Here is a 17,876-nt window from a genome sequence, read left to right as displayed (position 1 = left end):
GTGTGTGTGTGTGTGTGTGTGTGTGTGTGTGTGTATGAGGTAGACAGCTTGAGAAATGAAGACAAATCTAGATATGCCCTGACAAATCTTTTAGATAGATCACAATGCTTCAAACTAAGTCACACATCCGATTCTTACGTATTATATAGATCAGTCCAGGGAAATCTAGAAACACTTGACTAAACTTGGTCGATTGTAATCTTGAACATAGCATCTTAACACAAACTCTTTGAATTCTCTCTGGACATCTTGTGGATGCAAGTAATTAGAAATAATGTAAGCTGTCTTGCTTTCACAGTAGCACAATTTAAGCAAACCTAAATATTTTTATTTTCTGATTTTTTTCATTCATCGAATGTGCTGTGATAAATATTTAATTTTTATTTATTACAATTGAAGCCTTTTAAAAATGTACAGGTTGTAAATTGCATAATTTTTGGTGTATATTTTGTGCCTTTTCTAGAGACTTGCTAAATTTGTCCAGTGTGAGATTGCCAGTTCTGATTATACTCAATTTTAACACTATTTGGGACCATAGCTGAATTTAGCCAGGCATGTCTAGCAATGCCTACATTCTATATTTGTCGCATACAAAAAATACTCAACTTTTCTTCGTACAGCTTATCTGTCTTTTCTACATAGTGTGATACCATAAAATGGTCACTCAGCCTAGTGGTCACAAAAGCTTCCTTTTCCTTTCTTTTGTCATCTAGTGAAATAGTCCTTTTTTTCTTTTTTCTTTTTTCTTCTTTCTTCTCCTTTCCCTGACTCCCTGCTGCCTGGGATTGGTTCCATTGACATATCCCATTCTTTTTTTTTTTGTTTTTCTTTTGTTTAGTTTTTTTTTAAACCCTTAACTTCTGTGTATGGAATCCTTGGTGGAAGAGTGGTAAGGGTGGGCAATGGGGGTCAAGTGACTTGCCCAGGGTCACACAGCTGGGAAGTGTCTGAGGGACATATCCCATTCTTACTTACCCCCCAGTGAGACCTGCAGTGATAGGGAGGTGGAACAGTGTTAAAATGTAAAGACTAACAATAGTGAGGAAAAAATATATTTAATATTAGCTCATACAGAGAAAAGAACAACATAGTAGAGCAGATAGAGAGCTGACCTGCATCATAATTTGGAAGAGCTGTGTTCAAACCCCACCTCTGCTATACAATGATGGTGGAATCCTGGGATAGTTGATGCTCTGCATTGGTAATGGGATTTCCTTTTTATGCATTCCCTTTCCTGATGATATCAGTGATCTGGCCCAAAATTTGCATAGAATTTTACAGCTTGCAGCAAAACTCTTTCCTTTTAATTATCCTATAAGATAATAAAAATCTATTACCATTGCCATTTTACAGGTGAAGAAATTGAGGTTTTGAGAGGTTAATCTTAGCTAAAATTTGAACTAAGGTCCCTCCTGGCTTGAGTTCCAGTCCTTCCTCCACTACCCCCAACCCAGAAACTACTCCTCCCTTCCTTCCTACTACCTGTGGCCCAGAGCCAGTCTCCACCTACTCACATCTGCTAACAAGCAGCACATTTTCCTTATCTTCAGGACCCTAACTTCTGTTAATGAAATTCCCAGCACAGCTTGAAGTTGTTGTTCTTCTAGAGTGCAGATAATATAGAATAGTTCATTTATATATCACTTTAAGGTTTACAAAGCATTTTCCATACATTATCTCATTTCATGAAAAATGCTTTAGAACTTTAGTTCTCTCCAGGCCCAAAGGCTCATTTAATTTCTGAAAAAAAGAAGTGGTTTTTTGGTTTTATGATATGTGTGTATACATGTTGGGAGTTACCTAGGAGTCCATTTTTGAACCCCCTTTTATAAAATTCTTTACTGTAGGGGTTCTTCTCTTTTTTTTAATATATCATGGACCCATCTGGCAGTCTTTTTTGGAAGTCTATGGATGCCCTTCTCAGAATAATATTTTGTGGCCTACATTCATAATGGAAGGAAATGCTAAATTTTAGTTAGATGTTTGTGAAAATAAAGATGTGATTTTTTTTCCCATCCACATTCACAGGCCTATTGAAATCTATCCGCTCACTACCCTTGGGAATCTATGGATCCCAAGTTTAGAGTCTCTGCCCTAGAAAATACTTTCAAAAGCCTGTGTAGGTGCTTTCAGGAAAGAACAGAGAAGAAGCTGTGAGCCGAAATTCTAGTCCGCAGCGATTCAGGTTGAAGAATGACCCTGACTAGGGACAAAATATTCATTTTTGTAATATGGTACAAGAAAACGATTGTAGGGTCTTAGATTTTAGAGCTGGCTGAAACCTTAGAGGTGATCAAGTCTAAATGCTTCAATTTATAAATGCCAAAAATGGGATCCAGAGAGGTTAAATAACTTGCTCCAGGGTTACCCAACTAATAAGTGTCTAAGGAAAGATTCAAGCCCAGTTATTCCTGGCTCTAAGTTCTAATGCCGCGTCACATCTTAAGGTGGCACCTCCCTGGCTTTCTCTAAGTCCCAGCTAAAGTCCCATCTCCTGCCAGAAGCTTTCCCCAACCCCTCTTCATTCCAGTGCCTCCTTTCTCTTAATTATTTCCTATTTATGCTATAGACAGCTTGCTTTGTATATATTTGTTTGCATGTTGCTCCCCACTGCCCACCGCCGTACGCCTGTGCCTGGCACATAGTAGACACCTAATGTTTATTGAATTGAATGAAATACAACCAGCTGTCTAGCTCAGGACCAATAAATATCACCAGGAGTTTATTATGCTAGAATTTCTGGTCCCCAAATTCCTCTCATTGCCTCATCTGACTCCTCTCCCCAACGGAGCCATGCCTGCCAAGGGATACAGGCATCCCTTTTCTTACTCTGGGGTTAGTGGGATCCCAGGTCAGAATGTCAAGATGTTTCGTCCCCTAAAAACAGTATAATGAGTTATGGGATCTCATTGTAACCCCCAAACTACCATACTGTGTGCCTCACAAATCTTATGGATTCTATAAGCTCCAAGGGGAGGAGCAGGGAACGTCATTGCCATTTGTAACATTATTTCTGTGGGAGAATTTGTTCTGAATTCTAGGCAACTAATTTACACATGAACATTTACAGCACAATCTGTTCATAAATATGGAACTGCCTTTTAGACATACACAAAAGTTAATTTATTGAATACTTATGTCACTCAGGCCCCGGGAGGGGGAGATGGGTACATTTTAAGATTAGGACCTGGGTTCAAATATTGCCTCTTCTACTATTGCAAGTGAACTTGGTAAGTCAAATAATCTCTCCAAGTCTCAGTTTTCTCAGCTGGCAAATGAAACAGTCGCATATTATGATTTTAGAAGTTCTTTCCAGCTTTAGACCTATGAGCTTGCAATATCTTCTATAACATAATTAAATGGAATATACCTTCGTATGGTACAAGTTTTTATTTAGTAAAGAAAGCTCATACTGCTTTCAACTTATCTAAACCATATAATTAAAGTTTCTTGGTTTGGGTATTTGTATGATAAGTATGCCCGTGGAAATCTGATCGTTTGTTGATAGAAGAAATTCATCCTTATTAGGAGAGGAGAGTAGGACCTTTTACAACTATGAAAATTGTTATTTTTGATTTGGACTAAAGAAGCCAACTTAGACTTTGGGCCCTTTCTTTGCTTTTCAGAGTTCTCAAAGTAGGACGAACAAGAATTTTCTAATGAATTCACATTTAAATTTTATATTTATCAAGCACTTAATATTTCTAGTGTAAGTGCTGAATTCTTTGTTGTATTGGTTCTCCTTCTCTCTAGAGGTAGATTGGCATTCACATTTTGAACAGCCCTCTTTTAAAGTGTGTTGACTCTTTGGCTGATTTTTAAATGGCCCTAAATGACCCGCTGGAACTAAACTTGGCCCATTTAGGCAACTGTAGACCATTACACCAAACTAGAAATGGATCGGTTTCTGAATAAAAGCCTTGTTTTTGTTCAGTCATTCAGTCATGTCTGACTTTTCATGATCTCACTTGGCGTTTTCTTGGCAAAGATACTGGAGTGGTTTGCCATTTCTTTCTCTGTTGTTTTACAGATGAGGAAACTGAGGCCAACAAGGTAGGGTCACTAGCTTGTAAGTGTCCAAGGTCATATTTGAACCCAGGAAGATGAGTCCTTCTGACTTCAGACCCAGCACTCTATTTTGCCACCTAATTGCCCCAAAGACTATGACAAAAGCATAAATCAATGCACACATCTGCCTATTGAGTTATTAGAACAGTTTGAGTATTGCCACTAATTTAGGCTTTTCCTAAGTTCATTTTTTCAAGAAAACCTTATTTTCAAGAATCCAAGTGTGCCATAAGTAAGGTCTGCATGATGTTAGTGTGCGTGGGTCAGCAAATGACGGTGGAAGGACCACATCTGGTCTGCTGCCTCTGAAGCCTGTAAGCTAAGAATGGTTTTTACATTTTTAAACACAATAAAACTTTATTTAAAAATATAAAAACCATTCATAGCTCAAGGGCTATACAAAAACAGGCAACCTGCGAGCTGTCATTTGCCAACTCTGGTATAGAGTAAAGAGTCCTGGATCAGTCTGGAGCTAGAAGACTTGAGTTCAAATGTTGCCTTGATTTTTACTACCTAGGTGTCTTTGTCTAAGTCTTAACTTTCCTGGCCACAGTTTCCTCATCTGTAAATAAGGAAGTTGGACTTGATAGCTTCTGAGACTTCTTTTATCTCTTAAGCTATGATCCTGTACCTAATTAGTGCTGTTCAGTAGTTTTATGGCCATTTAAAATTATCTCACCTCCTTTTAAAGTTCCACAAATCCATCCATCAAGAATATGTCAGATGTTAAAGACTAGGGATACAAAGAAAGCCAGAAATAGTTCCTCCCCTCAAGGAGCTCACATTTAGTTAACCCCAAAAGAAATTGCCATGCTCTCCTCTTCTTCAGAGGTACTTAGAAAGTAAATTAATGAGGACAGTCATCCTTACTACTCATCCAAGATCAATAATTACCTATCCTGAGTGGGCAATGACTGTTTGCAAAGCTGATTGTTTTTGGTAAAGGTACCAGTGGGACAGTATAAGTGGAATAAGAAATTCAAAAATCTTCAGTTTCAAAAAGCAATGGTTTGAGTACTGGGGAGCCTTAAAAAGAATTTTCAGTCTATGGACAATCTCGGTGGGAAAAAAAAAGATATTTAAAGGCAGCTCATTAAAGGAATTTAATAGACACCCCAAGCTTAATGAACATTCACTAAATCTGCCCATTAAACAAACTTTTTAAATGTCTTCTCAGCAGAAAATATTTGCTGACGGGAAAAAAAAGTTTTGTGATGGTACACAACGCAAACCTTGAACTGGGCTTGAATGCTTCCACCTACCCTTGAACCAGTTTGGCAGTCTTCAAATGTTTTTGTTGATGGATGTTTTTCTACCCAAAGACAAAAACAGCCAACAAATATAAACCATTGCTTTCCTTTAGTCAGCTGGACTAGGAACATGATTTTAGCATTCAGTTGCTAAACTGGTCGTTGGCTGGAGTGGGTGACCTCTGAGATAGCTTCTCACATCATCATCAACAGCTAATATTCAGTTAACAATTTAAAGTTTGCAGAGTACCTTTGACTATTTGACCCTCACAACAACCCGTAAAAAGAAATTTAATTAAGAAGCTTTGTAAGGATCTCTCTATCATAGTTTGATAAGCTATAACTGTGTGATTTAAATGAGATTTAATAGTACCTAAGATGTAATAACTGATATAATAATAAATAAGATGAAAAAGATATAATAGAGATAATAGAAATAGCATTAATAGCTTCTGCAATGATCAAAGCACTTCTGTACTTCCCCTTACACTCTAGATCAGGGGTCGGCAACCTTTTTGGCCGTGAGAGGCGTACAGTGCTCACAGTGCATGCTCCTGTAACAGCGCCTGAAAAAAAATTGACTTTATGGCTCCTGCAGAAAGAGCCTGCTCTAGAGGTTATGACATGAGGAAATTGGGCTCCGAATCTAGTCTTATAATGTCCTAACCACGTCACCTGAGAAGGGAAGGGAGAAAAGGGGTGAGGGTTGCCCTAATCATAACCCTTGTGACTGGAATCTATTCTTAAAATCCATTTCATCAACTCATTCAGGACCCCGGTTCAGAATTCATGTTCTGAACACTCTGACCCTGTTCATAGACTGTTGAGTCATTGGCCATGCTTATAAAAATCTGTGTAATCTGGAAACTAGATGTGTCAAACCACTCAGAGTGAGCATAGCTGCAGACCTCTGGCTTGTGTGTTTTGTGCCCACAAAACAGTCCAATCTTTGGCTTGGGGTATGTATCGGTCTAGTTCTTTATTTCTTTCAAATCATGTGAGGTGTTTTGCTTTGGTTTTTTTTAGTCTCCATTTTACAGATGGGAAAACTGAAAGGTTGTCATTTGCCCAAAGTCACACAGCCCGTGAATGTCAGAGGAAAGATTGAAACCGAGATCTTCCAGACTCCCCCTACCACACTACCTAACTGCCTCTTAGATCCTGTGAACTGCCTTAAAAAGCCTTATGACTTTGAGGCAACATTGAAGGTTGCAGTCTAGTTGAAGTCAGAATCCTAAAAGTTGCATTAGATACCTTAAAAACAACAATAACAAAATCACACTAAAACTTTGTTTTATTAACCCAAAAAGGGCAGATGTGAATTTTGAGATACAGTGACTCCAGAGTTTGCACTGTGATTAGTAGCATTAATCATCATTTGATAGCAGAACAACTCATAGCAAGAACCACAAACTCCAGAAGCTTCCAGTAGGGAACTCCCTTCTTCCAAGCTACCAGACTATCCCTGTGAAGAGGAGAACTTGGACGTTGTGACTCACCTTCTTGCCTTAAATGCATTTTGTCTGTGATTGTTGCTGTAGAACTCAAGAATATCAGCTGCAGACATGAAAGCTTGCTGTATCTGTTGAGTTAGCTAAGGCACAGGCAGAGTTCTGGGCATTCCAATTTAGTTATTTGGCTATAGGCAAGTCCCCTAGTTCTCAGAGAACAGATGTAAAGCTCTTTGCAAACCTTAGAGGGCTATGTGAATGATAGCCGTTACATAAGGAAAAACTTCTGGAAAAGTAAAGCTGTCTAAACGTGGGAATGACTCCCTCTGAGTGGAGATAGCCTTTCAGCAGAGGGCAGCAAGGTGCCTCTGTGGTCTAGAGATGGGAGGTCCTGGGTTCAGATCTGTTCCCAGACACTTCCAAAATGAATGACCCTGGGCAAGTCACTTAACCCCCATTGCCTAGCCCTTACCGCTCTTCTGTCTTGGAACCAATATTCAGTATTGATTCTAAAATGGAAACCCAGGATTTTTATAAAAAGAAGTCTTTGAGCAAAGATTAGCAGGTCACTCGCTTGTCAAGGCATGTTGTAGAGAGACTGTTTGTAAAGGTGTTGGTTTGAATTAGAGGGGTTCTGCAGTCCCTTCCAGCTCAGAAAGTCTAGGCAGCAGGGTTGACTAGTGGTTAGAGTTCTAAGCATGAAGTCAGGAAGAACTGAGTAAAAATCTTGCCTTATGCTCATTAGCTTTGTGATGCTGAGCAAATCATTTCATCTCTGTACCTCATTTTCCTCATCTATAAAATGAAGGTATTAGATATGATGGCTCCTAAGGTCCCCTGATTCCCAGTGAATGAGAATTTTGGTGGAAAATCTGGATTTGAATCATGCCTTAGATATTTATGATTAGCTAGGAGACCCAAGGAAGGTCATTTAACCTCTACCAGCCTCAGTTTCCTCATAGTGGATAGAGTTTGGGACCTGGATTCAGGAAGACTCATCTTCCTGAGTTCAAATCTGGGCTCAGACACTCACTAGGTGTATCACCCTAGGCCCCCTGTTTGCCTCAGTTTCTTCATCTGTAAAATGAGCTGGAGAAGGAAATGACAAACCACTACAATACCTTTGCCAAGAAAACCCCCAAAATAGAGTCACAGAGAGTCAGATATGATTGAAACAACTGAGCAACAGCAAATTGCATATATTTCCCAGGGTTGTTGTTGAGGCTCAAATGAGACAATATATGTAAAATGCTTTATAACCCTTAAAGCACTAATAAATAAATGCAAGTTCTTATTATGATTATCCTAGCTCTTCATCTATTATCCTGTTAAACTTGTGGTTCTGTGACCAAGGCAAGAACCAAAATCCATATGTACCCCCCCACTCCCCATCACCCCCATTTCTATTAGACTCTTAGCGAGTGTTGCCCAGATCCACGTCACCCCTTCTTTGTAAGAACCTCATGTCTTGGTCGACGTGAAGCCTCTCACTTGTCTCACTCTCCTTCTCCTCTTCTTTCCCGCAGACTTCTCGAGCTTCTCGTTGGGCTGACCCGGACCACTTTGCCCAGAGACAGAGCTGCATGAATACGTTTGCCAGCTGGTTTGGCTACATGCCGCTGAGCCATTCTCAGATGAGGCTCGACCCTGTTCTCTTTAAAGACCAGGTTTCCATCTTGAGGAAGAAATACCGAGACATTGAGCGACTTTGAGAAGGAAGTCCTGCCAAGTGGGGAGAAGGGAAGGGAGAAAGGACTGGGGTCAAGCTGCTCTCTCTTCCCAGTGCAGATCCGCTGACATGCGGAGCTAGACTGTGCCAAGTAACCGAAAACACACACACACACACACACACACACACACACACACCCCAAAAACAAAACAGAAAAACTTAGACGAACAGAACTAAAAGGCCAAGGGGAACCTGACTCCCTGCTCCTGGGATTGATTGCACTGGACTGCAAACTCACCTCACAGGCTTCTGTGTCCCAAGACTAGGTTGTGTACAGTTTAATTATGGAACATTAAATAATTATTTTTGAAATGATTGCTATGCAGGTTTAAACTTTTTTAATGATCAAAACTATTAAAAATCAGAGTTCTTTCTTTAATCAAAATTGTGTTGGTCGTGAATATTTAGAGGCCGCGACTTTATTTTGCCTATAAAACTTCACTCCCATTAGTCATGCTTTTTTTTCTTTACAGAGTTAAAGGATCAGACTCCAGAGAAAACAAAACAAACACTATCCCCAGTGTTAAAAAAAAAAATAAAACATCCAAACAATTGCTGGGTATGAGGAAGAAAAATATTAAACGATAAATTTTGCTCATGAAAATGTGCATTTGTAGGTTGAATTTTCAGATCAATATTCACTTATATCTCCAAAATATCAATGCTTGGAGATGGCAGTATATAGCAACTTCCGATAAATCAGCCATAACCAAGACCTAAATGTGTCTCAAATAAGAAAATTGTGTAAGCTTGGTTTACAACAGCAAGACACTGAAAATATGAATGTTGTGTTTACATAGGGAATCATCCAAGCCAAACAAGCAGCATATGAATAATGCAGAAATAATGTATACCCAACAGAAACCTGATGTCTTCAGATCAAGTGAGATTCAATAATGAATGATTGGCTTGTGTGTGGGGGGATGGCGGACAATGGCTACGATGGGGAGCTTTTTTGGAACAGGTTTTAGGGGGCAATGCAGAGAAGAAAGGAAGTCTTCCTGCTAAAGAAGCTCCACAGCGAATGGGAAAATCCTTAGGTTTCAGAAATTTTTTCCTTTCAAGAAAGGAAGATTCCAAAAGTTTTGCACCATTTTAAACAAGAGAAAGAGCAGTGACAGGGAGCATGTCACCCCTGGTAGGACCCCATTCCTATTTCTTCTATGTTTTATAGAGCAGGAGGTGCAATTTGTCAAGTCATTTCGAGCAAAAATTTGGCAAACAATATGATCAAAAACAAATGTTTATGTGGCTTTATTTTATTTTGTTTTTGAAATTTCCCAAAAAGTGATTCATGCTCTTTTGAAGTTGGTGGAGTGTTAAAACAAAAGAATTTTTGTAGCTGCAAACACTTCCTTAAGCTACTTTTTACTGTAGTGTATATGGGAGAAAAAGGTTCTCCATGACTCCGTCTTAAAAGATCGAGACATATTTTGAGGCATTTAATTTCTTATGTTTGCAAGATGAAAAGGTGGTCACAATGGGGAATTGCATTGTTTAAGAATATTTTAGAAAGGAGCCATTTGATAGGCTATTGAATAAACAATAAGCTCTAGTTATGTGGGTATTTTTCCCCCTTAGCCCTCTTGCATTTTTATGGGAGTTCTCTCCAATTTTGGTTTAAAAGAAAATTCCCTCATGGAGATATGTTAAAATCACTTAGAAAGTCTGGCTTAAATCAGCCAAAGCTGTAAAAACCCAACAGCCTTCAACTCATTCCTATTTGTTAAGCACCTGGGAGAGAAAAGAGAGCTTCTAGCTGGTAAAGATTTCTAGTCTAGCTCTCAAGTTCTGCAGAGGAAGACACAGGTCCCAGAATGGACTAGTCATCACCCCAATGTCTCACATTTATGACAAAGTTGGGACTAGGACACAGGTTTCCCTCTCTAAAGTCGTAATATCTGAGATGTTGGAAAGTCACTTCATCTTTATGGACCTCAGTTTCTTCATCTGTAAAGTGAAGGGGGGATGGACTCAATGACCTCTCAAGTCCCTCCAAGCTTTACATTTAAGACTCTGAGGTCCAATGGTCATTCCATTCCACTTCAGTGCTGTTGTAGAGATAATATGGACTATAAGAGGAGAGGCTTAAGGGCTAACTAAGGCTTTCAGATTTCATGTAGTCCCAGATCTAGAGCTGGAACGGTCCATAAAAGCCACCTAATCCAAAGTTATTTTTCAAACGAGGAAACGAGCTCAGTGGCTTGCCCACGGTCACAAAACCAGCAAAGTTCTTTCCACTCTGCCTTCCTCTACCTGCTCTGGGACTCAAAGGGAGTCACTAACCATCTCTTTATCTGCCTAATTTCACATTTGCCTACTTGGAGTCATTAGGACCCATATCTCGACAGGTTGTAGAATTAAATGTATTTCTATTTTCAACAAAAAGATGGTTCGTTGTTGTAAGGTTGGAGAGAGAGTCAAGTGGATATTATGTTGTTTTTCGGTCATGTCCAACTCATCGTGACCTCATTTGATGTTTTCTTGGCAAAGATACCGGAGTGGCTTGCTTCTTGCTTCTCCAGCTCATTTCACAGATGAGAAAACAGGCCAACTGGATTAAGCATCTTGCCCAGGGCGACACAAACTAGTAAATGTCTGAGGTCAGATTTGAACTCGGGAAGAGATGAGTCTTCCTGACTCCAGCCCAGGACTTTTATCTACTGTGCCACCTAGCTGCCCTGGCAGAATGGATGGGTAGGGTACTAAACTTGGAGTCACAAACACATGAGTTCAAATCCCACTTCACCTCCACATTTAGCACTCTGTGACCCTGGATAAGTTTCTTAACTTCCCTCTGCCCTGGTTCTTCATCTGTAAAATGAAATAGTTGAAGTTGATGGTCTCTTTTCAGCCCTAAATCTTTGCTTTTTTTACTATTTCTTCATCCTGGGTATTTAGAGTCATTGTTTTTTTTGCCATCTATACTCAAGTTCTCCAGGACTGTGATATCAATTAAATGTAACCTTTTTTTTTTCCTTATCTTCCATCTTAGAAATAATACTGTGTATTGTTTCCAAGGCAGAAGAGCAGTAAGGGCTTGGCAATAGGGGTTAAGTGACTTTCTCAGGCTCAATCAGCTAGGAAATATCTGAGGACATATTTAAACCCCGGATTTCCCATCTCTAGGCCTGGCTCTCAATCCACCAAGTCACCTCACTGTCCCCAGTTAAGTGTAACAATTAACCATTATCCGTTAAATTGTTTTCTTTGGCTTTTGTCAAATCATCTGTGAATTGGTTTCCAGTTTGGGTTTTCTCCTCATCCTTCTTTCTCCATATAAATTCTGAAGGCCCAAAGGCCTGAGCCAGCTTGGATCCATTTATACTGGCTTTCAAGCTTTCAAAGCTACATCCCTGATGGGTGAGTTGTTCATGGATTTGGATCTTGTAATCACCTACCACAATGTAATGGGAGGGATTTAGTCTAAAAGTATGCTACCTAGGCAAGACAGTAATTATGAATCAGAATAGATTTCCCTCCCACCATTCTAAAATAATTTTTTTGAAATCTTTTGGTTTTTTACGCCATCTTTATTTCCTATTCTATTCTTCCCCCTCCACCCCCACCCCTTTGGCTCTCAGAGAGCCATCCATTATAATGAAGCATGAAGAAATGAAGAAGGAAAATTCTGCAAAACTAAAGATTAAAAAAAAAAAAGATTGATGTAATTTATGCACAGTATTCCACACCCAGCATTCCCTGCTTTTAACCATGCAGGGAGGGTGGGTATGGGAGAAAGATGAGTCTTCTTTGAGGCCATCTTTGATCAATAAAGTCCCAGTTTCCAGATTCAGTTGTTTTATGGTTATTATATATTGGTGTAGCCATTGTGTTTTTCTCCCTTGGTTCTGTTAACTTCACCGTGCATCAGTTCATATGCATCTGAGTCATAATGATTGTTTCTTGCAGCAGAGTCGTGTTTCCTTACATTGATGTATCCCATCTTGCTTGGTCATTCCTCAGCTAAAGGGCAATTACTTTATTTGCTTTTCTTTGCAACTACAAATAGCTGATTTAAATATTTGGAGGTATATAAGTCCCTTCTTTTATTCTATACCTCTCAGGAGGATTTACCTTGCAACTTCACACTGTTGTTGTTGTTGGTTTTTTTTTAAACCCTTAATATGACTAGTGGTTTGAACAACAAAAATATTCATTCTTCCTTGTGGAAGAAATGATACGAACACTTGGCTAGCTGCTAATGGGACACTTTCCTCTGTAATCCCTATGGAGAGAAATAAAGGAAGAGGACAGGAAAATGTCAGCCTCAACTGAGATTCCATTAGAAAAGTGTTGTTTTTCACTGCGACACCTCTCTAAAGCATAGCCATCGCTGTTGGAAGGTGCAGAGATTTATCTTTCAGCCACATTTGACAGTAACCAATGTCCCTCGGTGGATCTATGCATGTTGAGCTACTCACTAGTCAGCTATGAAGAATTAAATGGCAATTAGGTTCTGTCCTATGGTTAATACTTCTGGAAGGAGCCTAGAACCAATGATTCTAAAGGTTACAAGTTGAGTGATCCTCTCTTTGCATATCAAGGACACATAAGAATTGTGGTTTGGATTTACCAGAAGCATGAAGAATCCTTTGTGGTGGAGTCGTAGACACACACCTTAATTGTCTCCTCTTGCACTTATCTAAGAATAATCAATCCTTATTGTTTCCTTCACTTTTCCTTTGAAAAAAAAATTTTTTTAACTTGTTTTGGTTAAGCAAAAAACAATGCTATATTAGCCTCGGTTTTGTAGGTTACTTGAATGCCTGATGACTTGAAGGAATATTAAGTATTTGGCCTTTAGTAAAGGTTATTGAACCTTAAATTAATTGGGGGGTTCAATGAAGGAATATGAATAGATCTATACACCATTAAAAAACAAGCCACCTGGGTTTTTTTCCTTAAGAACTAATGAAATTTTAATCCAACCTACTTAAAGGGTGGATGGGAGTAGAGAGGTGGTGGGAACTCTGCTAGGTTAGAATTTGAATGAGACCAGTGCTGGACAAGACTGAATTATTGATAGTAGAGGCAGATTTCCCAGAGCTGAACATCTCTTGGTGTTCTCTCCAGTCCCAGGTCCCTGGGGTTTGCCTACCTGCTGAAGTGTGACTCACTCTTTTTCCGTTAAAGCAAAAATCTAATTATCATTAGGATTTCTTTTTTTCCCTGAGTAAAAGCCTTTCTGTTTTGTCCTAGTTGTGTCATTAGCATGCAGCCACCACGGCACCAGTGGTGTGGCTTGTTTAGGAAACCTGCGGATTGAAATCTGTTCTGGTGACTTTGCTGCTCCTGAGGTAAGCCTGACAAAGGACATATTCTTCCTCAGCTGATTCCCTTTCTTTAGGCTTGTTCAATAGGAAAAAAGTTATTTTCAGCTCAATGTTTAAGAGATATATTGAGCTTTATTGGCGGGAGGGATTGGTGGGCGTCTGAGCACAGATGTGGTGTGGTACTTGAATGAACAGGGAATGGATTATTCACATACTCTGAGACTCCCCACTTGAATAAAAGGGTGGGGGCGAACTGTGAATCATAGCTTCAAAGCACAAAGACTTGGAGAACTGGTAAGAATGTTAGAAGGCGTCTTGTCAAATCCCCTCAGTTTACAAATGAGGAAACTAAGGCTCGAGAAAATGAAATGGTTTAGCCATTGTAGAGATTAAAATTAATGTGCAAAAGATAAATATTATAGTTTATAAAGTTTTATTAATAATAAACTAACATAAAAAAACTCAGCTGCACTCATGGAGAAGAGAGGAAAAGAGAGGCGGAACCTCAGAACTTATACAATGCAATGTGGTAGAGAGCTTAAAAGGAATTTGAGGAAATGCTAAGGGACTTCTGGGGGATGAAGTCCAAGGGTTCAAAATCTCCATTTATACACCATGGTTGCATAACCAGTTAGTTGCAGAGCCTTGGTGACTGATCTGTGACTGTAAGGAGTTCCAGAACAAGATCCCAGGTCTTCAGACTGCCAGCCTAGTGGCTCTTCCATGTTACCAATATCCTGCTACCTCTAAGTCCCAATATCCCCCCATCATTTCGTGGTGATGGCAAATGATGGTCATGCGCTTCCTCCCATGGGAAGCCTTTAAATGCTCTCTCTTGACTTTACTCTCTGGATAGCCTGGGACTTAATGTGGTTGGGCATCAGTTTCCTCATCTGTAAAATGAAAAGAGTTGCACTACTAGATGAATTCTAAATCTTTCAGCATTCTAGATCTATGATTTTATGTTCTATCATCAAATTATATATGTGAGTAGATATATGTATATATACATATCAACTTGTATTTTTTAATCCCCTATCTGCATTTGAGTAAAAATTGCCTAACGTTAGAGAGACAATTGTTCCTTTCCTTGTGATACCCCCAGAGCCTAGTAGAATCAGGTAGGTGGCACAGTGGGTAGGGCTCTATGTTTAGGATCAGGAAGACTTGAATTTAAATCTGGGCTCAGATGCTTACTAGCTCTGTTGAGTTGGGCAAGTCAATTAATTTCTGTCTGCCTCAATTTCTTCAGCTGTAAAATGGGGGTAGTAATAGCACTTATCTCTCAGTTGTTGTGAAGATGAAATAGGATGATATTTGTTAATCTCTAACGCAATGCCTTGCACATAGTAGATACTTATTATTCCCTTTAGAGCTCTACCTGAAATCAGAAAGATAAATACAAATCTGACCTGAGACACTTGCTAGCTATGTGCCTTCACTTGTATTTGCCTCAGTTTCCTCATCTATAAAATGGAGATAACAATAGTGCCCATCTCCCAAAACTATTGTGAGAATTAAATGAGATATATGTAAAGTAATTCACAAATCTTAAGTCACTATATAAATGATAACCATTTATTATTATTATTATGTAGTAATTGTGGTGGAAGCAACAGTAGTAGTTGTTTTTGTACCACTGTCAGCACAGAGAGCGCCCTGAATAGATGCTCATTGCTTTGGATAGAAAACTGTTAATAATAATATTTTCAGACTGAAAACACCTTGAAAAATTTTCCTCTTTCTTGAACTAAAGGATTTCATCCACAACCACGTGTTATACAGACTGGTCTCTACAGTTGTCAAACTCTTCAGATTCTTGTAAGTGGCTCAGCCACCTCTGAGAGAAGGACTGCTATGTCAGCCTCGAAGACTGAATCTTTAGTTAGCAAAGTCTTTCACTTATTTGAAGCCAAATCAAACTGACCTTCCTTTGTTTTCTTTGGTATCTGAATGATTTCCATGCTTGCTGGGGACCCAAGTTTGTTTTGTTTTTCCCCAAAATTGGTCCATTTTAATGAGAGACTCTTCTTAATTTTGGTTAGTACTTTCCTCTGAAATTAGATGGTTTGAAGGGTTGTGGTCACATTCATTTATGATTACTTTTAGAAAAACTAGCATATTTGTTGAGGAAGAAAAGAAAGGGGCTTTAAAAAAGGGTTCCTATATCACAGATTTAGAAATGGGAGAAATAGCAAACTGCAGATCTTTTAGTTCAACTCTCTCATTTTGTGGATGAAAAAACTGAGGATCAGAGACATTAAGTGATTTTCTTTCCCAAGATCACATAGGTAGTAAGTGGGAGAGGCAGAATAAGAACCCAGGTCTTCTGACGCCAAAGTGAAACTTTTTGCATGCTGCCTTCCTGGTGATCAATTGTAGGGCAACATAAACCCAAGAATACTTGGTTTTGCATGAGATGTAGCTTTGGAGCATAATTTGCTTTTTTTCCATGGTGGGAGAAAACAGAATTTTAAGATAATCACTTAACCTCCTTGTGCCTTAGTTTCCTCATCTGAGTTTCCTTCCATCACTAGATTACCTGTTCCCATAGATATATGTATATATATATAAATATACATGCATATGTGTATGTGTATATATCTATGTGTTTATATACACATATTTAATTTATTTAGTTTACTTTTAATTAATTTAATTAACTTGTGTGATGCATTTCTATATAATAAATAATTTAATAATCAATGAATGATGCCTAGTATTGTATGTATAATGTATTAAATATAAAATATACATATTTAAAACCTCTTATTTTCTGTCATAGAATTAATATTAACTCTAAGGCAGAAGAACAGTAAGGGCTACGCAATGGGGGTTAAGTGACTTGTTCAGAGTCACATAGCTAGGAAGTATCTGAGGCCCGATTTAAACCCAGGACCACCCATTGCTCTCTATCTATTGAGCCACCTAACTGCCCCATGAAGGCATATTTCTAAAGTTATCATAGGATTCTTACATCTTTTCCCTAATTATTTTCTCTGCTCATCAGTGTGTTAATGATGTCATACAGTTCAGTTTTAAAATGTGGACAGGAGAGAGAGAGAGAGAGAGAGAGAGAGAGAGAGAGAGAGAGAGAGAGAGAGAATGAGAGAGAGAGAGACAGAGACAGAGAGAGAGAGAGAATGAGAGAGAGAGAATGAGAGAGAGAGAAAGAGAGAGAGACAATGAGAGAGAGACAGAGAGAGAGACAGAGAGAGAGAGATATTTAGGATCTTTGGAACCACAGGGCTTGGTATGCTCCATTAACCTGAATCACTAAATGTATGGCTTTGCCATCAAGTACTGAGTATTTTAGAGTGTTGCCAAAGACATTTTCTTCAGATTCCGTTTTGAAAAATTGTTAATAAATAGTGTGACTTTCCATCTGTGTGGATTTTGTTCCACTTTTATTATTGCCTATAGAAATGTAGATGGCAGAACCACCCATTCCTAAATCAGGAGCCTGTTTTCAGGGGTATTTTTGTATACCGTGGAAGGATTCCGATGGGGAGGGGACACCAGAGAGTGGATGCCCAAAGATAGTTCGGCACTAGTCAGTCTAACAAACACCTTGAGAAGGAAAGCTTTGATGCATGCCAGCAAAAACCTTCTTCCTACTCCAGTTGCAGCTGGTATCACTGGAGCCTGGCCTGTGCAAATGATGGTAATGTGCCCAATTCATGATGTTCTTCCATATCATGGAAACATTATGAAAGAAACCAGTTCAGAATCAGCTGGAACCTGACAACTCTGAAGTTGGCCCCTTTGGTTTTACTATGTAAACGTTTTTTATTAATGAGTTTGTTGGTTGATTACATTAAAATTCCCAGGCATCTCCCTCCTTTCCTCCCCTTTGATTTTGAATAGCCATACACTCTCATGAGTGGTAGGAAAGTCAATGGGTCATCAAAAGGTGTTTGTTAGGAGGCAGCTAGGTGGCTCAGATCTAGAGATAAGAGGGTCCTGAGTTCAAATTTGACCTCAGACACTTCCCGGGAAAGTCACCTAACTCCCACTGCCTAGCCCTTACTACTTTTCTGCCTTAGAATAGAGTATTGATACTAAGAAAAAGGTAAGTGCTAAAAAAACAACACAACAACTT

General features: G+C 39.1%; 1 protein-coding gene across 1 annotated transcript in view; it reads left to right on the top strand.

The window, feature by feature from the left end:
* Window positions 1-8,619, top strand: part of EXT1 (exostosin glycosyltransferase 1) — a 340,582-nt gene extending 331,963 nt beyond the window's left edge. The window contains exon 11 of the mRNA XM_044668889.1: window positions 8,296-8,619. Coding sequence (XP_044524824.1) covers window positions 8,296-8,481 — 186 coding nt within the window. The 3' untranslated portion in view covers window positions 8,482-8,619. The remainder of the gene's footprint in view (window positions 1-8,295) is intronic.
* Window positions 8,620-17,876: the final 9,257 nt, after the last annotated feature.

The sequence above is a fragment of the Gracilinanus agilis genome, chromosome 1 (genome assembly GCF_016433145.1).
Source record: "Gracilinanus agilis isolate LMUSP501 chromosome 1, AgileGrace, whole genome shotgun sequence".
NCBI classification, from domain to species: Eukaryota; Metazoa; Chordata; class Mammalia; order Didelphimorphia; family Didelphidae; genus Gracilinanus; species Gracilinanus agilis.
Note: the sequence above shows the minus strand (reverse complement) of the source record. Positions and strands in the feature narration are given on the sequence as shown.